Source organism: Anarrhichthys ocellatus, unplaced genomic scaffold (genome assembly GCF_004355925.1).
Source record: "Anarrhichthys ocellatus isolate YVR2014 unplaced genomic scaffold, GSC_Weel_1.0 scaffold10, whole genome shotgun sequence".
NCBI classification, from domain to species: Eukaryota; Metazoa; Chordata; class Actinopteri; order Perciformes; family Anarhichadidae; genus Anarrhichthys; species Anarrhichthys ocellatus.
In genome coordinates this window covers 4321586-4343897 of record NW_022280040.1, presented here as the reverse complement: position 1 = coordinate 4343897, position 22312 = coordinate 4321586, and the positions used below count along the sequence as shown (strand labels likewise).

At 43.3% G+C, this 22312-nt stretch overlaps 3 protein-coding genes across 7 annotated transcripts; 2 read left to right on the top strand and 1 right to left on the bottom strand.

Moving 5' to 3' along the window:
• The first annotated feature begins 1729 nt into the window (after nucleotides 1–1729).
• Nucleotides 1730–4058, top strand: gtf3ab (general transcription factor IIIA, b). The gene is made up of 9 exons (XM_031850242.1): nucleotides 1730–1933; nucleotides 2056–2150; nucleotides 2233–2329; nucleotides 2424–2512; nucleotides 2604–2677; nucleotides 2754–2834; nucleotides 2925–3157; nucleotides 3650–3703; nucleotides 3812–4058. The coding sequence occupies exons 1-9, from the start codon at nucleotides 1820–1822 to the stop codon at nucleotides 3944–3946; spliced, it is 972 nt and encodes a 323-aa protein (XP_031706102.1). The 5' UTR covers nucleotides 1730–1819; the 3' UTR covers nucleotides 3947–4058.
• Nucleotides 4059–4136: 78 nt separating this feature from the next.
• Nucleotides 4137–17147, bottom strand: lnx2a (ligand of numb-protein X 2a). 5 transcript variants are annotated; one of them, XM_031850238.1, is made up of 11 exons: nucleotides 17035–17147; nucleotides 14130–16013; nucleotides 10509–10744; nucleotides 10245–10382; nucleotides 9848–10047; nucleotides 8736–9149; nucleotides 8437–8610; nucleotides 7752–7929; nucleotides 7432–7657; nucleotides 6495–6653; nucleotides 4137–4914 (listed from the first exon to the last, which is right to left on the bottom strand). In XM_031850238.1, exons 2-11 carry the CDS (start codon nucleotides 14531–14533, stop codon nucleotides 4779–4781), a joined length of 2265 nt encoding a protein of 754 aa, XP_031706098.1. In that variant the 5' UTR covers nucleotides 14534–16013; nucleotides 17035–17147; the 3' UTR covers nucleotides 4137–4778. The 5 variants fall into 5 exon arrangements, with proteins under 5 accessions (XP_031706098.1, XP_031706097.1, XP_031706099.1 ...); XM_031850237.1 differs by having other exon boundaries at nucleotides 14130–14689; XM_031850239.1 differs by lacking the exon at nucleotides 17035–17147 and having other exon boundaries at nucleotides 14130–14689; nucleotides 15582–17016.
• Nucleotides 17148–17758: 611 nt separating this feature from the next.
• si:ch211-140b10.6 (protein POLR1D) lies at nucleotides 17759–20712 on the top strand. Its single transcript, XM_031850349.1, has 3 exons — nucleotides 17759–17887; nucleotides 18341–18415; nucleotides 19512–20712. The coding sequence occupies exons 1-3, from the start codon at nucleotides 17862–17864 to the stop codon at nucleotides 19858–19860; spliced, it is 450 nt and encodes a 149-aa protein (XP_031706209.1). The 5' UTR covers nucleotides 17759–17861; the 3' UTR covers nucleotides 19861–20712.
• The last annotated feature ends 1600 nt before the right edge of the window (nucleotides 20713–22312 follow it).

The window sequence follows — 22312 nt, the reverse complement described above, 5'->3', positions numbered from 1 at the left end:
TGATGTGTGTGCGTGTGTTTGGGAAAGGCCTGGAGCTTTGACAAAGGCACAAGGAAATCCCACAGCAGGCCAAACAGAGTGCATGCTGTATCTCTGTGTGTGATAGGTGGGGTGATAGTCTGTGTGGTTATCAGAGACGCGGGGGGGGGGGCATGGTCATATATGTGGATATTGGGCCAGCTGTATTGATCCCGGCCCTGACAGCAGAGGTGGAGGGGAGGGGGTGGGAGGGACCGGATGAGAAGAGCAGGAGGCTGATAATGGTCTCAACTGACCCAGGCATGCTTACCTGAAGCGTGGGAGGGCACCGGGGTAACGCCCAACAGGCTCTCAATAGGCCTTATTCACAAAAGTCAGTCAAAGGTTTCACATGAGAGCATGGCATGGGCTCAGAGGGTGATCTCTAATGTTTGGACAAGCAGATAGTGTTATCGGATTGTCAGTCTCTGTCTTTATTTCTAGAGCCTTAAAAATGTTGCATTATTTCTTTACTTAAAGCGACTCTTTTTCATTTTTGAAAGACAAAATAGCTCTTACAAATGAAAAGTTGAATTCATAAAGTTGGTCTGGTATGACCAGTGGGCTAGTTTATGGCTAATCTTAACTAATGTTAGCAAACTTTAAGCAGACATTGCTAACTGGCTGTTTTGATGATTTGATGAATTTTCTCTACTGTTACACAATGTTTTAGCATGTAACCAGTAAAAAAGTTACATAGTTTTAGCATTTATGACCATTAATGGCTAATGTTAGCTAATTTAAGTTAACTTAGAGAGATATTGCTGTATAACTGAGTCAGTTACTGAGTCACTTTGCTGTTTTTATGACTCTTCTCTACTTAAGCTACTGTTACACCAAGTTTTAGCTACTATCCTGTTCTTGTTACTTGTGGCCACAGTGGCTGCTGTTCAGCTAAAGTTAGTTTAGCTTTAATGTTAGACTGTGTGACCTTTTCTCAACACAAACTACTGTAAAGCATTTAGCTATGTGTCATGCAGCAAAATGTGCCTAAAGTTATCTAACATTAGCTACGGATCATACCAGATCATGTAAGGCTGTAGCAGCTTGCCCCCTCAGTGTAGTGCATTTAACAATGGTGGGTCTCATTGCTTGTGAATTGAATTTTCCATTTGTAAGAGGAAGAATGTGCCATTTCTTCTTTCAAACACAGTGCCGCTCTAACAGCTGAGAAAGGTTGATTTAGCTTCACATCTGTGGGTCACCAAGGATCTCACTGAAGACTATTTTCTGACAACAATAAATCACAGCTATCAGAAAACAATACTGGAGCATTGATAAGATTAAGATTAGAGCAGTAAAGTCTGTGTGTGTGTGTGTGTGATTAATGGAGACAGACAGTCGCCTCTCTCCCTACTTGCGCACCATGTACACACAGCAGATCAGCAGATAGGGACACATATCCTATACTGCAAGGAGCCTGGGTGACATTTTTAAAGCCTCAATCAATCAATGTGGAGGAAATAGTGATCAGTGGGATCACTATTAAATTCAGTGGCCTAAATAATTTTCTAGCAGCTTACATGCATCACCTGTGCTACAATCCTGCACAGCTGAACATTAGTTTTAAAAGGTGTGTAAAGTTTTGCATATCCATTTATTGCAGTAAAGATCATTACATCTCAAATCTATTGCATATTCTTCAGTTTCAGGACACCCCCTCTCCTGCTCTAATTGGTACGGTCCAATAAGTTAAATGAAGCACAGGTGAGCTGCTGGTTGTAGGTCAGTAAGTGTCCTGCCCCTTTACAACTAGTTTTGTCTGTGACCACAAAGCCACATCTAGGATCTCTTATTGAAGATGGGGGAGAGGTTGGGAAGTCAAAAAAGCTACGTTTGCTCTTTTTTTGATTGTCAAGCTACATTCAGTAAGTCATGGAAGCTAGAGGCTCATCTTTGCAAACACACTGGATTGGTAAGTGAACTACTAGAAGCCAAACGGAGCACACGACACGAGAAAGACCAAGTGGACACATCGTAACAGTTCATGTGTTTTTAATTGGTGGGATTATGTGTCAAATGTTTCCCTAACTTCAGAAACCATTCTCCTGTGAGAACTGTGACAAGAGCTTTTGCACTCGTTATCAACTCACCAGACACGCGCTCAATCACAGTGGGGAGAAACCACACAAGTAAGCCTCTATATTCACTATTTGAAATGGTAAAATGTAACCTTTGTGTTTGCTTTGAACGGTTACCTGCTCTGGTCTCCAGGTGTCTGGCTGACGGATGCTCTGAGGTCTTTGTCACAAATGCCAGCATGAAGAACCACATGGCTCGAGTGCACCAGCACCAGGAGAAGCGATATCAAGTACAATCATCTTAATGTTTTCTTCTGTTTGGCTTTTTTCTCGTTGGGTTTTACTAAGCTGCACTGGCTTGCTTTTGGGCCTATTGTCTTTCAGTGCGACCATCAGGGCTGTGGAAGGGATTTCAACAAGAGGAACCAACTGAAGGCCCATAAGTGTGAGCAACACCAGCTTCTGCTGTTTCGGTGAGCGGCTAAACATCCGATGCAAGAATAACTGAGCTTTGTATCTGTTCTTGGCCATCTCAAACCAAATCTTATTTATCTTTTGATGTAGTTGTACTATCAGTGGCTGCACAAGAGAACTTCCCTCTAATGGAAAACTAAAGCATCATGTGAAAGTGCATGAAGGTTGGTTGATGATCAGAAGCTTTTTATAAAAAAAAAAAATGAATTGGCATGTGTTTAACAAAACTCTCTGCTGCAGGTTACCCTTGTGAGATTGAAGCATGTCCTTTCCAGGGAAAGACTTGGACAGAATATCTGAAGCACAGAAAAGAACATAAAGGTATGAATGTGTAAGGTGTTGCGGTGCATCGCATGTATACCCTGCGACTCATGACGCAAAGCAACTGTATTTTAATGACTTTGCTCTCAGTCAAGGTGCCGTGTGGAGAGTGTGAAAAGCTGTTCAACAATGCGTGGTTCTTGCGCCAGCATGAGCTGCGTGTCCACTCCGGGGAGAGGAGGAAGCTGTTGTGCCCAAAGAGAGACTGTGGTAAAAAGTTCACTCGTCGCTTCAACTTGGAGAATCATGTGCTGGGAGACCATGAGGGCAAGAAGCCCTTTAGCTGTGCATATGCTGGCTGTGAGAAAAGCTTCGCCATGAAGGTAAACTTTCACTTTAATTCAATGATATTAAGTGTTGCTCTAAATCACAAACTACATCCTCTAACTAGTGGGATGCGGTCATGGTAATAGTTTGTCATTTACTTGCTAAAAGCTTTGACATCTGCACATTGGCACTTTGCTGCAACCCCAATACAACAAGAGGTGAATATATTTAGTTAATGGTGCTCAGAGAAACTACATCTTTAATGGCAGCAATGATGAGCTTGACCTTGCCAGATGGAGAACAGTTTTTATCTGGAACTTTTTTTTTTTTTTTTTTTTTTTTTTTTTTTTTTTTTTAACTGCATATTGCAGTATTACACTTTCATGGTTGCAACTGGCAGATATTAAAAAAAAAAAAAATGAGCACATTAAAAACTGAAACTATACACATGGTTAGACGCACCGTGTCTGTTGCTTGATGTTTTGTTTGTCTTGATCTATTGCATTCCTGATGCAGTGTAGTTGGTAACTGTTCTCATTATTAATCAGGAGAGCCTGTGGCGACATGGAGCGGTGCATGACCCAGCAAAGAAAAAGCTGAAGGTAATGTGTCCTTGTCAACTTTTGTTTCTGGTTTTCTTTTTTTAACAGTGAGTTTGTCTTTTCTTGCCTCGTCCTTGTAAGTATTTTTATTTTTGTCGCCCCTTGCAGAAACTGCATCCTAAAAAGAACCAGCCCTGGCGTCTGGCTCTGCAGGTCAGTGTGGCAGCTGCAGCCAAACGAGCAGAGACCAACGAGCTTGCTGAGGAGCTGCGCAATACAACTTTAAAGGACGAGACATCTTGAGGCTGCATTATATGAATATCTGCTTGGATGGGTTAATTAATGGTGACGCAAATCCCATAATTTTTTGTTAAATATACTTTGTTTGTGAAAATAAAGCCTTGTTAATGCAGCACTATACTAGCCCTCTTTCATATAAGCATGTTAACTGAGAATTCCCACCAGCAAGGTTTAAAAGCACGCTGTGGAGCCATTTATCCTTCGAAGGAAATGTTTATTAAACAATCAGAACACACATTCACACACATGTATAAAACTCCGGCTGATGTGACAGCTGGTTTGTCATGGTGATGAGGCCTTCGGGCAGTCGAGCCCCCAGGGTGCGGCAGGTTTCTAATAAGGCCTGAGGCTTCTTCAGCTGGATGCAACGCTGATGTTGCAGAAAATCTAGTGATTACAGGTTGTTATCCTCTGACAGAGGATCAAAGGCTACTTTTTAAGTTTTAATATTCTATCTCTACCTGCAACGATGCATCCAGCTGAATGGATACAGCCCTGGATTCTACAACTGCCTGGTGAGGTGAGCACAGCACTGATCGCCTGTTCAACAGTTGCAGTACCATTTCTCCCTGCGGGAGTGATGACAACATGACCATATGAACACAGCAGTGTGTTTGTGAGTGCAGTCTGTCGAGTGACGTGCCACGATCTGGATCAGTTCCCGACAGGACAGGCTTGGTCCTGCTGGGTCTATTACAGTTCTGAATGCTTTTGGTCCTGGATTAAGCCCGTTATGGAGCGATGTACAGTAGCGTTTACCAGTTCACTTTGGCCAAGGTCGTTCCCAATATAGAACATTCTGTGTGGTGCGCAGCCTGCTTATGGTCTGGCCCGGCTATACCAAGCTGCCAGGCCAGGAGACCACAGTAAGCGCCACCCGGCTGCGCTGCTCCTTCAGCATGGGCACCAGCGCCGAGTGGCTCATTCCTGCTGTCGACAGGCCGTTGACTGCCACGATCATATCCCCACACCTAGAGAGACACCACAAGTCAGTATGTATATTAAACGTGACATGCCATTCAAACAGCTCTACATTATGGAATGATATTTGGTGTCCATTAATCGATCGATGGTAACTTTTTTTTTTTTTTTTAAGCAAAAACTCAAATGAATAAGTTCCAGCATCTCATATGGGAATATTTACTGTTTTTTAAAATGGTTTTCTCTGATAAGTGAATATCTGACTGTTAATCAGATATAACAGCCGATTTAAAGACCACCTCTGAGAAATTGTGACGAACATTTCCTAACATTTAGACCAAACGTAATTTGATAAATCACAGAAATAATCATATAAATATATACTGTAACACATTTTTGGTTGCACTTAGTTAGACCACAAATGTACTTTCTGATCCTTTCTTTGGCTCTCAGCCCTGAGTCTGTTCAATCCTACAAAGACAAATCTTTTATAAGTATATTTAATTTTTAATAGGTTAAGTAAGTTTCTAAAATAGATGGGAACAATACATTTCTGCAAAAATCACTTAAACAAGAGCAAATAATAGAGCAAATGCACGTCTAGTATTCTAGTGAGTATTTCTGACAGCAGGATGGTGTATGTAAGATTGACTGAAAATAAACGTGTTCATTATAATGACAGAACATGTCACTCAGTGCAACGGTGCTTATTGGTGTGTTTCTAATAGTTTTTGGACAACAATGGAGCTCAATGGCACACAGGATTATCAAGCTTTGGCTACTTATACGTTTTAGTAGGGTCAATTTATTGTTGTGTTTTGGTGGGATTTGTTGGCAATAAGAAAAACATCAAATCTAAATAGACTAGCTTTTAATTATTTTAGAAGGTAATGGTCCATAATGTATTTTCTTTACTGCGAGACAGACAATATACAGAGAAATATAACCCCAGTTCAGTTGTGGCAATTTAAATTGAACAGAAATATATCTTTGGGACATGTAAAACTTTCTGATAAATTAGTGAATCCTCCAGAGAAGTGTCTACTCACTAAATGTTCTACCTCTACTTTTGAAATGCAGAACAGTGTTTACCTTGTTTTGAACCTAAGATAGATAATGCATTTATATGATTTTATAATAAGTTATATTCCTATCATATGTCAAACTGAATCATTTTTGTTTTATTGGTAGCTGATTGCATTATGACAATAGATAAGATACCTGATGACAGAGCAAACATGGCATGCCTATCAAGTTCAAAACAAAAATGAAACAATATTTAAGAGAGAAAAATAAGAGTACGGTGAATATTTTAACCTTTTACAACTGATACGCAAATGCAGGACCCAAAATGTCTGTTTGAGCATTTTAGTCTCGAACTACTCAAACAAAAATAATGAATTTTAATGATCAACTTGCAGTTGTTTCATATTAAAAGGTATAGTTCTAAAATAAATAGTTAACACAGAAAATAAGAAACCAAACAAAATGTAATGTAATAAACTCAGTAGGCGTGGCTTATCATCACGCCACCCTTATCAATCACCAACTGGAGGTCAGTTTATCTACCTGCTAATTCACCGCTAATGGAAGCCGCAGCCTGTCACGTGATGAACAACTGATGACTCACTTGAGGCGGCCGTCGTAGTACGCAGGTGTGCCGAGGACGATGGTCTTGATAAAGAACGCCTGGTTGCCGTGACTTTCCTCGTATCCCCCTACGATGCTGAAGCCCCAGCTGCCCGGGTGGCTCCTCCGCAGTACAATCTCATGACTACTGTGCAGGTAGCTGCAGGAGGAGAACAGAGAGAAGTGATAGTACAGATGGTCTCTGTCTTTCAAGAAGCAAAGTTGATGCTTCATATTTTAATAAATGTCTATTGTGACTCTTAAAATCTATTAAAAGCGGAAAATATCTGCATGTGGGGCATGCATTTATAAAACATTTCTAAAACCTACAGGAAACATTGTTTTCATCCAGTTGAATAGACCATGATACCCTTATTAAAAAAAAAAAACAATAACATTTTTATTTGTAATAATATAAAAATAAATAAATAATTGCATTAATTATAAAATGATATCTAACCAGACAATCGAAGTAACAACTAGCCCAAAGTCCAGTCCAAGCCTGAAAATGTGAATAATTAACATGGACAAACAATATCATGCACTGATATACATATATATATATGGTGACGTGTGATGTTGGCAACATCTCACCGTGTATTTGCTGCTTATATATATATATATATATATATATGTATATATAAAAAACATGTTTATCATCTCATATGTTAATATCATCCAGGCACCAAGAAGAAAAAGTGAAAAATAGAGGAAGCACTCTCAGTATCAGTCTGAAGCAGGTAGAAACCTGTTCATGCTTGTGTCAGAGTTCAACATGACACCCAATCATTACTACAACCTCACATGACAACAAGTACATTCAGGATGGCCTGTAAAGGTATTCATAGCAAGTCTTATCAATGCATCAAAGCATTACATCGTCATAATATTCAAACAGCACAAAAGCCCATTTAAATCCCGAACAATCACGCACTCACCTGGGTAAGCCCAGCCACATGACCCACGAAGGGGACCAGTTGGCATCGAAGTCACTGTCATGTGTGTGAGGCAGCAGCTCGTCGGGGTCGAGCTCTTCCACCATGCTGACCTCCAGCACCCGCAGCTGCACCGAGGGCGAGGCAGCGCTGGCCTTCAGGGTGCCCACTGCCTCACTGTGGCTCAGGTACGTTAAGTCCTGCCCGTTAATACTCAGCAGGACATCACCTGGATGAGAGAGGAAGAAGACGCTGTAGTTTCTGATGCAATGTTTTTGATATGAAATTGGTCCTGTTCTTGTCATTTCTGAGGGAGTGCTCACCTCGTTTGATTCGCCCGTCCCTCGACAAGCAGCCGTGTGGTTGGACGCTGGTCACAAAGATCGGCAGCTCCCCGCTCTTACTGCCCCGCCCTCCTGCAACAGTCATGCCTAGAGACTCGAGGGGCTCCTTCTTCACAGTGATGTGTTTCTCTTTACAGGTCACACACTGGGAAAGGTCCTGGGTATAATCACACAGAGGCAACACACGCACAAACAAACACAGTTTCAGTCACTAACACAGAAAATGCATATACTTACTCTATGCATTGTTGTCCGTTTTTACTCATTTTCACCAAACATTACCCACACCTTTCAAAGGAGCCAACTTGTTTAAACTGATTAAATAAAAAGTGGGGGGAAAACGCAGACGAGTCCCTAAAAGTATAAAAACAAATGGTGTTTTTAATACTAATTAAATGTTTCAAAGTCTGTTTTTCTCACTGAAATTCACCTGCTATTCCATATTTGAACTAAATAGCAATAAATTATTTGACAAAAAAAAAAAACAGAAAAAATAATGAGCCCTGATCACACTGCATTATTAACTACATTCCTCCAACGTAATATTAAAATGCCAACACTTACATGTCGGTGATGCAAAATCATATAAAACTGTCAAAATACCCCCAAATACACAATCGGACCTATGTGGACAAACACACACACACACAACACGTTCGCTCACTCTGTGAGTGCTGGTGCGGGAGAGGTGTATTGGCACAGGGCTCGGGGTAGCGCTGTGGTTAGGCAGGAAGTGATCAAGGCAGTAGAGGTCTCTGGTGAAGCCTGACTTTTGCGGTGGAGGAGGAGTTGGTTTGGTGGGTCGGCCAATCAGCAGGTGGACTCGCTCTCCACTCGCCTACGAAGACAGAGTTTGAGTCTTTTAGGGACCTTACTTCTCACTCACATTTTCTACTTTGTTGTTCATGTTTTTCCTTCTAACTAATACCAAAAGAAGCCTGAGTGACTTAGTGAAACCCCCACCTGTATGATCTGTGCAGCCTGCTCCGGGGTGCCGTGGCGTAGGTCCTGGTCGTTGACCGCCAACACACGGTCATTACTCCTCAGTCTGCCATCCTTCGCTGCCAGGCCTCCCTCCAACAGATCCAACACAAACACTCCTGACTCATCTGTTCGCCTTACCAGCTTAATGCCAAGCTGCTCTGCGGAGTCCCTCTTGTGTAGGGTGATTCTCAGGGTAGCAGGGCTGGACGGGGCGCCCTCAGGGGTGGAGCAAGGGGCGTGGGGCACAGCCGGGGTGGAGGAGGAAGAGGAGGGAGGTGCCCGGGAGGCACAACGACGCTCCCTGAGCACAGTCAGCTGCAAAGTGGTGCACGGGCGTGCCAGTGTAGAGCGGGCCAAACTGTGGGGGACGTTACTGATGTCCACATTGTTCACCTTGGGAGAAAAATAAGTCAGATGAAATTATGGTCATTTAGTGTTTAAACCTGCATTAATTGATTTTTTGGTCAATGGCATTAGCATTCTTTTGAAGTCTTCTTACAAATGTAAGTCCAATATTCACTCACATTTTTGTTTTGAGAAAAATATTTGGTTCTTTAGTTGCTAAATGCTCCACTATCTTCACCAGGCAGTCTTAGATTGTCTGCCTTCCTGAAAACAGCTGTCTGCTGCGACTGAGAATAAGGTTGATGAAAGCGGTGAGAGTGAAACAAAACATTAAAGTTGTGGGCTTTAAAACCAAAACAATGAGCTCAAGATGCTAAAACGCTCCTCAGAGTCGAGGAGAAACTGCAGAGCTGGATGACCCCTTTTCTGTGTATTTGACTTTATGAGCCACCCCTCTCACATACAAGTAGTAATGTGATCCATTATGAATATAAAAATATTGATTAGAGTACCTTTAAATAGTATAGGTAGGATGATAATAGATTTAGGAGACAGTGAACAAGATAGTTTGCGAGGTATAGGATAGAAAGAAATAATTCAAATACACACAAAAGGTAGTAAATCACGATTATATTATACAATACTGTACTACTGTCTGCCATAACAGCTACTGTTAACCAAATCTTGAGAGATAACAACCACTAATAATTCAAACGAAGCCCTAAATCGGCCCAGTCGTGTTTTACCTGTAGTATCTGATCCCCGGCCAGCAGCCTCCCGTCTCGTGCGATGACCCCGTCTCTGTACACTTCCTGAATCACGATGTTGATGAGAGGCGTCTCATTTCCCCCGACCACACTGATGCCCAGCTCAACATACGGGTTCGCCCGGTGGACCTCAATGGCAGTTATCTCTCCTTCAGGAAGCGAGGGCAACTTCACACAGCCTTCATGGACAAACAGATGACATTACACAGCTGCATTTCAAAATCTAATTTCCACATCTTCCTAACGTTGCCGGAATGTGATTATCCGGTCGTCTAAGATTACAGCTCTTACAACGCGAGAAGCTGCAATATCTCCGATCTCTAGTATTCAGCCCTTTAGGAAGATGCTCAGATAAACAAAGGAAGTGATGTCATACCCTCTTCAGCGGAGAGAGGCGGAGACTCGGGGCAGTCCCAGCCGGAGGAGGTGGAGCTGACAGAGCGGAGGAGGTGGATGCAGGGATTGCTGAGGGGCCGCTTCACCCTGGGGACCACACACTCCAACCTTATCACACCTAGAGACAGAGGGGCATGAAGACGGGGATGCCATTTCTTCTGTTTCTCATCATTTTTATCTCAATCTAAACTGCATTAAGAACCTAAATCTCTTCACTTCGTACAAGGCCAGCGGATCCACTCACTTTCTTCCTCCGTGCTCTCCTCAAAGGCAGGGTTGTCGAGGCCGGCGTCGTCCGTCCACACGGGCCCATTGCCGCTGGTGTCATTAGGTCCGGAGGGTGGAGAGGGTGTGCGGTCCCTCAGCTCTGTCTGCGGGGAGCGGGGCGACCTGGGAGGGCTGGTCACCATTGCTCGCTCATCCCCGCTCTCACATCGCAGGCCTTCCACGTTCATCTGCTGACACCTCGTCCCGGGACACCTTTCACCAAGCAACAGGCGTCAGTTTGTTAGTCCATCTGACGTGTAAAGAAAATCAGGTTCAGCATCAGTTTATTTAATGTGATGCAACTGATCCCATCAGGGAGAGTCTCTTTTTGTGTGTCCCCTCCTTAGAGAAGGTCAGAGTGCACGGTCTCGTGGAGCTGGGAGGGATTCAGTGAAGAAGAGATTTTTGTTGGAGAGGTCTCAATGATGGAGGCTCACTGATATAATTCCTGCAAATCTTGATTTCTTTATATTCCTTTGATGCAGGAGTGCACTCACGATTATTATTATAAGATATGAGGGGATGTTTACATGTTACCATATGTATACTGTGTAAATTGAGTATATCTGTGTGCTTTCCATGTCAAACACATTTATACATGTGTAGGCTGTGAAAACACATTTTCTACCAATTGTTTTTTTCAAAATTAATTGAAACTAGGGAAATTCAAAATCCATGACTCTTGAGTTTGCTTGTTTCAACCAACGAACAGTCTAAAACCTGAAAATATTCAATTTACAATGATATAAAACAGATACAAATATTCACATTTGAGAAGTGAAAACCAGTATAAGTTAGGTATTTTTGCTTTATAGATTACTTAAATAATTCTTTAATGACAGATTTAATGAAAGTTCAGCCCCTCTGAGATTTCCTTTCCATGAAAACAAACACAACTCTGGTGGTGACAGATGCATCAATTATGTCCCACAAATAGAAAGTCTTCACTGTAAGACAATTAAAAATAAACACAGATCAATGTGGTGTCACCCTTAATTGACTCCTAAGTATTTACTCTAAGTGGCAGCTATAAGCTGGTTAAATAATTTAAATGCTTCTACACTTCATTACCTTTCTTCTTAGAAAACAGGACCATGGAAAACTGACATCGCTGTCCCACGCTTCTTTGCTCTTGCAATATTTAAAATATTGCTCTTGTAATGCTATATGTGGCCTGATGTAATTTTACACTCACCATTTATTTTCTAATTGCTAATTTTCTTCTACATCTACCTTTGACCCTTTCCCTTCAAGACCAAGACGAGAAAAAAGGATCATCTTTTTTATCCAATATGTAAAACTGGAACAGGTGGAGCTCATGTGGAGCCTTTTATAAGAACAGTGAAAGTCTCTCAGTTCTCACACCATGAGTAATACGATCAACCAGCCCACCTTGATCACAGTGGAACACTGTGGCTTGGCACTCTCGTCTTTTAATCTAACGTCCAGTGACCTCTCTTGGCTCCTGTTATCTTAGACCTTAAGTCTGCAGGATAGGGGAGCGCAAACCCACGTTGGCCAGAGTTTTAATCTTTACTAAAAATGTCATGCTAGTCCTCACAGTGACCTTGTTCGATCGCTCTCGAACCATCTTTCCTTGTCTTCTCTACACCCACATAATGTGCACATCCTTCGCTGAGATGTACCCTTCTGCAGATGTGATTGATTAACAAGGAGACTGTTGACGATAAAGTTTGATCTGGCTGCAGCTGTACAGTGAATAGAGAACTCTGTCTTTTCTTAAAGTGTGAATTTTGAAACATTAATATTCTCACAAATGAAACAGCTGCACACATACTCACTTAGATAGACTGGGTCTTGCTGCTAAAGCCTCTTTAGCCTGGTGTGACCAGTGGATTACGGTGGCTAATGTTAGCTAACTTTGGCTAACTTTAGACATATATTGATGTGTAACTCATGTTATTAACCGAGTCCGTTCACTTACTTTAAATGACGTCTTCTCTACTCGTGCTACTGTAACACTATGTTTTACCATTTAATGTTGTCCTGTAATTGTAGCTACAGCGGCTGCCATTCAGTAAAAGTTAGTATTGCTTTAAATACATAAAGAATTAATAATTAAAATAAAGTATTTAGCAGTGGTCTCCTGTAAAAACAGCTGACTCGGAAAAGCTTTTAACACCTTCCCAGCAATAGCTCGTTAGTGTGAGCTTATTAAGGAAAATCTTATTGACTTAACTGAGGTGTTAGGCAGTCACCTGATTGCCAGTCAACAAACAAATGGATGTCTCTTTAGCAACAGATACCATCTTTAAAAAAATGTCCCAAATAGAAGTTTCCTCCCAAATAAATAACCCTGATGATACTAGTCCTCACAACTGTACTTGTTATACCATTACACAAATGTTCTGACCAAAACATTTGTACTAGAGGCTGATTGATTGATCTGCGTCGGTGAAACTGGGCTCAGAAAGTGGCTGATAGCTGCTCCAAACTGTCCTTATTATATGATCCGTTAAAAATCCACTCTCAGTCGACCTCTCTTTTGAACCAAGCAAAGTTAATCGCTATGTACAAACATTTCTACATTTATTTTGATATCCTCTCATATTCAAAATGTACACAACTTCCATCATCACAGCCTAACCCGGGTTCCCTTCGACAACTCTGATACATAGACAAATACACACACATCATCAGGGCAACAAAGAAAAGCAGGAAAGAGAGAGCAAGAAAGAAATGACATTGAGAGACACGCAGAAGGAAAGGTAGAGGAAACCGGTGAGAGAAAGGTTTGTGCCACCCCGAGTCACGCTGTCTCATATCCCGCCAGGTTCGACTCACCACAGGCCAGGGTTGCCTTTGGCTGTCTCACAGAAGAAATGGTTGAAAAGGTCTCTGGTGTTGAAGTTGCTCAGCATGATTGCAGAATGAGAATATGGAGCTCCTGGTCCGTCAACCCATGACTGCAGTAGGGAACCACTAATCCCCCGTCACATGACCTATACAGCCCAATAATCCCCACAGGGTCTCACAGCACCTGGTCCGAATGGGCCAAAAGCCAAAGTGTAAAACCCTTAAGGTCAAGTCTCACCGCTCTGGACCAAGAACTATGATATCTCCAAAGGTTACCGGCAGAAACACGCTAATCGTGAGGAAGGAGGGGTTATATAAAGGCAACTAGTGTTGTCTTTATTTAAGTCGTTAATTATATTCGACATTGATAGATGAATGGTTCAGTCTACAAAATGTCAGAAAATGGAGAATAATTTTTTCAATTTCCCAGAGCCCAAAGTGATGACTTCCAAATGCTTGATTGCTCCGACCAACAGCTCAATACCCAAAAGTATTAAGTTAACTACCACAGAAGACAAATCCTCACTTCGGAGAAGCTAGAAAACACTCATTGTCTGTCAATCAACTAAGTTATAAATTGACTAATACTTTCACATATAAAGGTCAAACACTTTTAACAAGTGTCTTTGTTGATTGTCTGATTGATTCAAATGCAGCTACAACAAAGCTACATTACATATTTAAGGCTTGTGAAATCGTGGTTGCAATGTATGCTTATAGCGTTTGCACACAGCTCTCATGTAAGCATACATCTATTATGTGTGTATGCAGGCTTTATTACCTGTGTTTGAGGTGTGCCTCCAGGTCACATCGTGGCATGCTGAGGGAGCAGACGGGGGTCAGAGGGCAGGACACGGACATCTTGTCCAGCAGCTTGTGCACCAGTATGCTGGATCTGCGGCACGCCTGCAGCTGCAGCCGTGTCCTGTCCAGCGGGCAGAAGTCCCTCTCCTGGAGGAAGCTACGCAGGCAGCGGGCGCAGAAGGTGTGTCCGCACGGCGTGTCCAGCGGCTGCACCAGCGGCTGCAGGCAGATGTGGCACACCAGGTCGTCGTCCACTTCCAGACGGTAGTTGAAAAGGTGGTTCTCCCAGCTGCGGTGGATCTGGCCACACTCGGGACACAGAGCCTCCGAGGCTGGCTCCCCCGGCCCGGCTAGACCCACCTCGCAGCACGGGCTGCCCATCTCTGCTCCTTCAACGCAACTCAGCTTTGGCACAAATGACTCCAGTGGGGCTGCAGTGTTTGGGAAGGGGCACACGCACTCCTATCCCATAAGCTTCACAGGATGAAGAAGTTGCAGAGAGGACAGATGCCCCCCAGTGGCTGATGGCTCATCACCCTGCAGGTCAGAGGGCAATGAAAGTGGGTTAAACAGCTGTTTGCAGAAAAACAACAAGTGTCTGATTATGTGCTTTTGCATTTATTCAAGTGGCAAATGCTTTGTGCACGTGGACCCACGTGTCTGCAGGAGATCGAGTGGCGCTGTGTGTGTGTGTGTGTGTGTGTGTCAGTGAGTGTGCTGAGATTATGTATTGCTGCTCCTGTCCACTAATCTGGCAGTATAATCTCTCTTTTGCTCTCGCCTGCTACAATCTTCCAATTCCACAGAGAGGGAATTATCTGGGATTGAGGCAGAGAGAGGACACAGATCAGAGGAATTGGGATTGGGAAAGCAACAGAGAGGAAAAATAGTGCCGGCCAGGGGTGAAAAAGAGCAGAGGGCCGAACTGGGAAGAAGAAAAAGCAATAAGAAGAGGTGCAAGAGAGATTAATGGGATGGAACAATCTGAAAAGGGCACAAAACTAGACAAATAAAATAAGACAGAGGAGAGGATGTGTGAGGCTCCGAGAGGCAGTCGAGTCCACGAAAAGAGATGAAAACAAAGAAGAGAAGAAAAATAGTAATAATTCTTTGCACATTCCCCCACAGCGAACTTGATATTTTTAGTCCAGGCCATTACAGTAGATGCACTCAGTCAACTCTGCAACAGAAAGAGAACATGCCTAAAGCAAAGTCTCGAAATACAGCACTCCGCGAGGAGAGTGCGTCCCCAGAGCTAATGCACTGTGTGCACTGATCATTTCCACAGTGTTTCACATCCAAAGCCATTCAGACCTTCAGACGCTCTATTAGCTGAGCCCCCCCCCCCCCCTGTGGGGCCTGATGCAATCAGTGGACGGCAGAGGGCGTGCCTCGGCTCACAGCGGGCCGGCCGAGCCACAGTGACTACCTGCCTCTGTTCCAGCAGGGGTCTGCTCTTGTCTCCATGACGACCCGGAGCCTGTTCTGCTCAGTGGGGCTTGACATTCAGAGTGTAGCCGGAGAGGGATGCAGAGGAGCCACACAACAGATGCGTGTCTCTCTGCAGGATGCTCTGCTCCTCCCTGGTACAGCCAGAAAGCGTGTCAGACAGCGGAGACGATGATGAGAGCCCCTCTTTGGTTCCTTTTTTTTTTTTTTATCGTCTCATCTCCTTTGCTACCCATTTCTGTGACAACCTGTCTCTCCTGTCTCCCATGGCTACCAGACCGGTAGTTACTTATTTCAGCCTCCTTTAAGTACGTGCTCCTGTCTGTGTGTGACTGGCTGCTTCTGTCTCCATCCCGCAGCTGGACATGAATTAATCATGAGGACACAAGGCTTCTCTGTTCCTATAACAAAGCTGTGACATCACCACATCACACAAAACACACACACACACACACACACACACACACACACACACACTTGTAGAAACGCAAGTATAAGTCTACAAAAACGAAAGCAAAAACACACACACGCACACATGCACAAGAGCTTTTTAGGTACCAGATCCTGCGAATGGTCTTTATCAATAAGTAAAGTCTTCCGGTTTTCACTGTGGCAGCAGTTTAGAGCCCCGGCCATGAAAAGCACTTAAATCTATTTTAAACATAGCTGGACTCTGTAGCAACAGATTATTTTACACAAGTCATAGGAAGACTAGCAAATGCTTATCTCTCTTTTAGTCCTACTGTGTGTGTGCGTGGGAGTCCAAGGCCATGCTGTTATTGTCATTGCACTACTGTTGTCTATATTAATAAATAACAGTCTTTGGCCCTGCACCTGTCTCTGCTCATTTTTTCATTTTTCAGAGATGACAATCTAATCTTACAACACAGGGACAAGCTATGAACGCCTGCAGGAATGACATTTTCAGATAAGATGAAATGATGTTTTAGGTCACAGATTTAAAATCTCAGGTCCTGTCGGCTTAGCCTACATTTATGTAAACCCCCCATCTCGTCGTCTCTTATCTTTAAACAAAATCGAATGGCTGTTAGCCACTTTCAATAACAGGCCTTAATGTCTGTTGCAATATGCTGGTTTTTTTCACAACAGTCAGGCATGCAATGCTAACAACAAAAACTGACACTGATATAATTGATAATTCCAATCATTTTTTTCCAGTGTCATTGTCCTGATTTACCTTGGCAAGGCACCAACTGAAGTGTCATGATCCATTAGCTACCCGTAGGCGTTGAACACATTTGATTAGACAAGTGCATTTTTGTAATCATTGTTCCCATCTGTCTGTCTCCATCCCACCCTCCACAAGCGGAGAAGCTAGGACAGATGAGGCGACAATGGCAATATCAATGCAAAGCAAGCCACACACTGACACCGTCCATGCAGCCACTAAATATAAACAGATGTAATATTACCTGCTCCGGCTGCTCCTCCGCGCCGTGCACTCCGGCCCCAAAGAGGGGAACGAATAATAGCTGCGGGACCTCAATCACGCATTCACCGCAACGGCCCGTTCCGCAAAACCGCACGAAAACGCCCCCGTGCCTTTGGCGGCGCTGGCCCCGCCCACTGCTGTCTGTCAACATGGGTGGGCGGGGCCTAAACCTGTCAATCCAGAGCAGAATCAGAGGTGGCTTCGAAACGGCCTGCTCAAAACAAATCTCGAAAATGGAAATAAAAAATGTGACCCTCACTCACCTATTCTACATTACTGTGATGTGAAAGTTGGAGTTTTAATGGATGCAAAAAGTTCCATAAATTGCTATGTAGATTAATGGTTGCATTGTACTGCCATAAACGGTCAAGAAAGATTTTTGTGTTGGAGTATGTTGGTAAAACACATTATTATTGAAGCACCTCTAATGAATATTTTTTTAAATTTTAATGGCATAGTTAACACATCTTCTAGTCATTAGTTGTACTACAAAAATACACCGTTAATAAGTTCAACCTTTTGGTTGCCAATTTGACAAAAATCTCACTGGCAGGTGAGTCATTAATAGTTGCTTTGAGTTTCTCACATTCTAATGTCATTCTTGTGTCAGTTTTGTAACAAAAATACGTGAAAGTGACTGTTGGAAACTACCAGGCATCGGTACAGACAGCTTAAATCACAGGGTCCTTGGTTGAAGGACCTCGCGGAGAAGTAAACAGAAAAAGATGTATGCTAGCGTCAATTAACATTTAATCATAGATTTCAGTTGAATTGACGTCTTAACAACGTGTATTTAATAACGAGGCGATGGCAGAGGACAATGAGCTGGAGAAGTATGTAACTATTTAACTGTTTATCTTCAGTTAACGTATGTAACGTTACAGCTGCTTACACTTCTAGCGAGTTTCCGTCAAAACCGTAGCACCGCTCCGTCAGAGGGGAGGGATATTTCTGGTTGACAGCTGTTGTATTTGCTCTGTTGTAAGGAAACCCTTCCACTAATACAATCACCATTCACTGCCTGTGCTGTGTGGTTAAAGGTCGGCTAAATGAGTGAGTCTCCTCTGATGATACTTCTGCTGATTCAGCAACTCGGGTCAAAGTAGGACACTGCCGCTGTCCTTTATTCATTCACTAATGATTCACTGTCTCCTCTCCTCTCTCTCACTTCATTTAATTATTCTCCCCTTGGCTCCCCCTTGAGGTTTTGTGCTATCTTTGTCCTCAACTTCTCCCAATTTCCTCCCCTTCACGTGACCCATGTGTGTCTTTATTTATCTACGTAGGCGTGCAGTGGAGGAGCTCCTAAAGGAGACTGACAGGGCTCGAGTGAGAGCAGAGACCATGGGCCCTGCAGGATGGTGAGCACTGTGTTTGACACGCCATCTGTATCAGCCGGCACACATCTGTCATTTGTGGACACTTGGCTGCTACTTATCTGCCTAACTGTACATACACTGGGGCAGTGTTTGTTCCTTGAGTGTGTTGCCTATTTGTGGTATTTTAAGATTTAGTCTGTGCTCACTTTGTCTTGTGTCCATGCTATACTCTCAGCTAGTTTGTTAGTTTATGTCCTCAAAAGCAAATACTACAATGATAGTGATACATACTTGCAATAAGACTCAACAATACTGAGACAAACCTACAAAATAACTCTAGTACAAAAGATAGCTCCACGTAATATAACATTATATCTTTTAGGAAAACAGAATATTCACAGTGAAATGGACATGATTATTTCGAGTTTACTCATGTTTTGTCAAAATTGTATTTTGTGTAATTATTGCCCACCCCCCAAAATGTCATTATTTAAAAATGTCAAACCAAATTGAATGGATTGTTAATAGTTAGGTTATTCAGGAAGTCTTCTCGAGATCAATATCTTGTTTACAAAAAAACTAAAAACGAATTACATACATACATCAACACAAGACAATTCAGTCACACAAATCAATCACACACACACACACACATGTATATTTTAAAACAGTCACATATATATTCTAGCAATATCAACAAGTGGAACTTTAAGGTCTCCCAGAGGATTGAGTGTCTAACTTTAGTTTGTGTTGCAGTTCATTCCAATGATTTAGTGTATAGTACTGGAAACCAGTAGCATTCCTGTTCAGAGATGATCTGATTAAGGTCATTCATCATCAATGTAACTCCCTCCAGGTTGCTAAACCCCCAAAATTCCAAGAAAAAAATCACGAGAACATGAACTCAATGTCCTGAGTGTAGCTACAGCCCAGCTTATGAAGAACGTTTAAATGTTTTGTCATCTGGTGTCATGGTTATTAGCTTTGAACTAAGGATGTTACATATCTGGGTATCTTAATCCGCATGGCCTTTTTAAATGAAAAGACATAATGCCTTCTAGAAGCCAGTGATGACCACCCAAAGGTCTCAGAGATAAGTGTCCGAGTTTAAAAGTGTGTCTGTTCACTCCCCTGTCAGGTTGAAGTGTCCCCTGCGGAGCACCAACAAGCGCTTCCTCCTCAACACCCTGCGCTCCACCGGCCTGCAGCAGCGCACCTCTGAGTCCAGAGACGGACACTCCGCCACGAGAGGGCGCCTGAGGAGCGACTCCCCGGACAGAAGCCGCAACCGCAGCAGAACGCCTCCCAGAGATCACAGAAGTACAGGGGGCCATGCAGACCATAAACACCATCACAGGGACAGCTGCAATAACAAAGATAAGAAGCCGGATAGAGACAGAGAGAGGAGTTACAGACACAAAGACAACAGGGACAGGAGACATGGAAGGGATGGCCAGAACAGAGACAAAGACAGACTTCATGAATAAAGACTTCTGTCTGGCGGAGGAACACTGATTTTACTGAGGCCACTCCCTGTTCAGGGTGCACAGAGGTGGATACTCCTGAAACTGCTCACTGACCAGCTAACACACCTCACAGAACTGCCAGCTGACTGAGAGAACTGACCTGTGCACCTGTCTGAGAAGACGTTTGAAGTTTTTATTCCTGATGGTAGATGATGTTCAGCCAGTAGCCAAGATTAAGCTTTTTTTTTTTTTCTGATTTTCCACTTAAATTGCAGTGAATAAACTACCAAGTGGCCGTTATAGCCCACGTAATCAGGGTGATTTCTCACAAAAGTTTTTAAAGCCATTATTGTCCTCTCCTCACACATGACTCATGGTCTGTTGTAATTCTGTTTCGCAGTGAAGGAGGTTTGATTTCAATGATATGGTCATTACCATTCTTCTGTCATCACTCACCCGTCATAATGTTTACATAAGCCATGCTGCTGTCGCCACACTAGGTAAGCACATTTTATCGCGTGTCTAACTTTTTGGACATGTATATAGGCCTACCGGCTATCACAAACTGATTTGTTTGTCAAAGGAGAGAAAAAAAAAAAACCCTGACACTCCTTACATGTGTCCTAGTGTACAACTAATCTCCAGTAATGGATTAATAGCAATAAGGCTGTAATGACAATAACGTACAAGTGATTAAACTCACATGCATATTCCCATGTGTTTAAGTGGGGTCACCAGGGTTTCAGGACAACAGATGGAAATGTGCTCAAGCGTTGAAACCTTTCGCATCCATTTGGCCGGTCTCCATGTGTGTAAGCATACACTCTTTTATTGTTCCACACCACCAGCGTTTTATAAAATGGACAACTGTCATTGTCTGTGGTCATGATTACCGCTCGATCTATTATATACTAAACTTAAAATGCATTACTCCTCGCTTAAGCCATTATGCCAGATTCTGTGTCTGGAAAGTCTGCTAAATGCGGTTAACGCCCCTCATGCTTCATAAATCACGTTGTCCATCTCCACTGTAGTGGAGCGTCGCTTGGGTTAACTGTTTCCTTCCTCTTTAAAAGAACGATCAAATATAAACACCATTAAGCCATAGTGCAGGGGGGGATTTCTATAGAATTGGTTTACTTGAACTTTATTGCATCGCTGAGTGCCCCATTAAGATACTGTGGAAAGTGCCATAATTGCTTTTGAAGAACTCTGTGCAAATAAGACTATTGATACACACTATCAGGGTAAAAGTCGTCCTGCAGGCCCTACAATTTACATGAAAAAAAATAGCTAAATCACTCCGATCATGTGGCAAAGGCTCAAAATGTTGCATAAACGCGCAGGTGAGGTCGTAGGTTTTTTTGAGACGCGCCTCACGCGCACGCCGGTTAATTGAGTTCTGTTGCTCACTCCAACCTTAATTGGTTAACCACGAGAGCCGTTGTTTAATGGGGCGAACGCACACCTGCTGAAGGCTAATGGCCAGCAAACATGGTGAGAGTGCAGCGACCTTCAGCGGCTCCGTGTTTGTCATCGCCGTGGGCCCACTTTCGCTAAATTGTGTTAAATGATGCATTTACAGAAGTGTAATGGGTATATTTTAAAAGTCAGAAAAGTGTAGACGTGAAAAAAAAAATGTGGAAACAGACTTTGGTGCATCCGAGTTTCCAAGACAACTGTCTCTCCCCGCAGGTCTCTTATCTTGCAGGTCAACCAATGTTTGCGACCATATATCGATTTATCAGCCCAAAGAGTGCAGACGAGAGATGTATCCATATAAATTTGTCGATGACATATTGTGTAAGGACAATCCTAAACTGCATGTCCTGCAAGAGAAACAGGGTTCTTCCGTGCGCGCTAGACCATTAAGAACTTCAGCAGTTTTCTGGAGGCAAGGTCTCAGTGATTCACCTGTTCACTGTTTGGTGCTGCTGTGGGGGCAAACACAGGTGGGTGGCAGGTAAACGTCGCGATATTTACAGAGTAGCATTGATTTACGCGCTGTTCAATTTACCGAACAATCCCACAAGCTGCAGAATAACCTGGAAACTGAGGGCGACGGGTCTGCAAACAGTGAAACCAATAGCTTTGGCTCTGTAGAGTCACATGGTGGCAGAGTGACACACCTGTGCGGAGCCGTGAGGGCCTCGCAGTTTGCGCCAGAGACAGGTAGAGCAGTATAGGTCCACGCCGAGGAAGGGCGCATGCAGGTACGGTACATGTGCGGGTCCTCGGAAGCCATGAATCGGGAAGATCATTATTATCCTTCTCAGGTTTTTAAAGACTCCTGTGCCTACCAGAGATCACAGCTGGAAGACTACAGCCACAGCCCGCCGCCCTGCCTCTACATGAGCAGGCAGGTGCACTCCGTCTACACACCGCCGTCCATGGGAGCCTTGGAGCAGGCCAGCCTTCCCGACATTGCCCCCTCTTACAGCCTACCGGATCCAGGTCTGCCTCAGCTCCACCA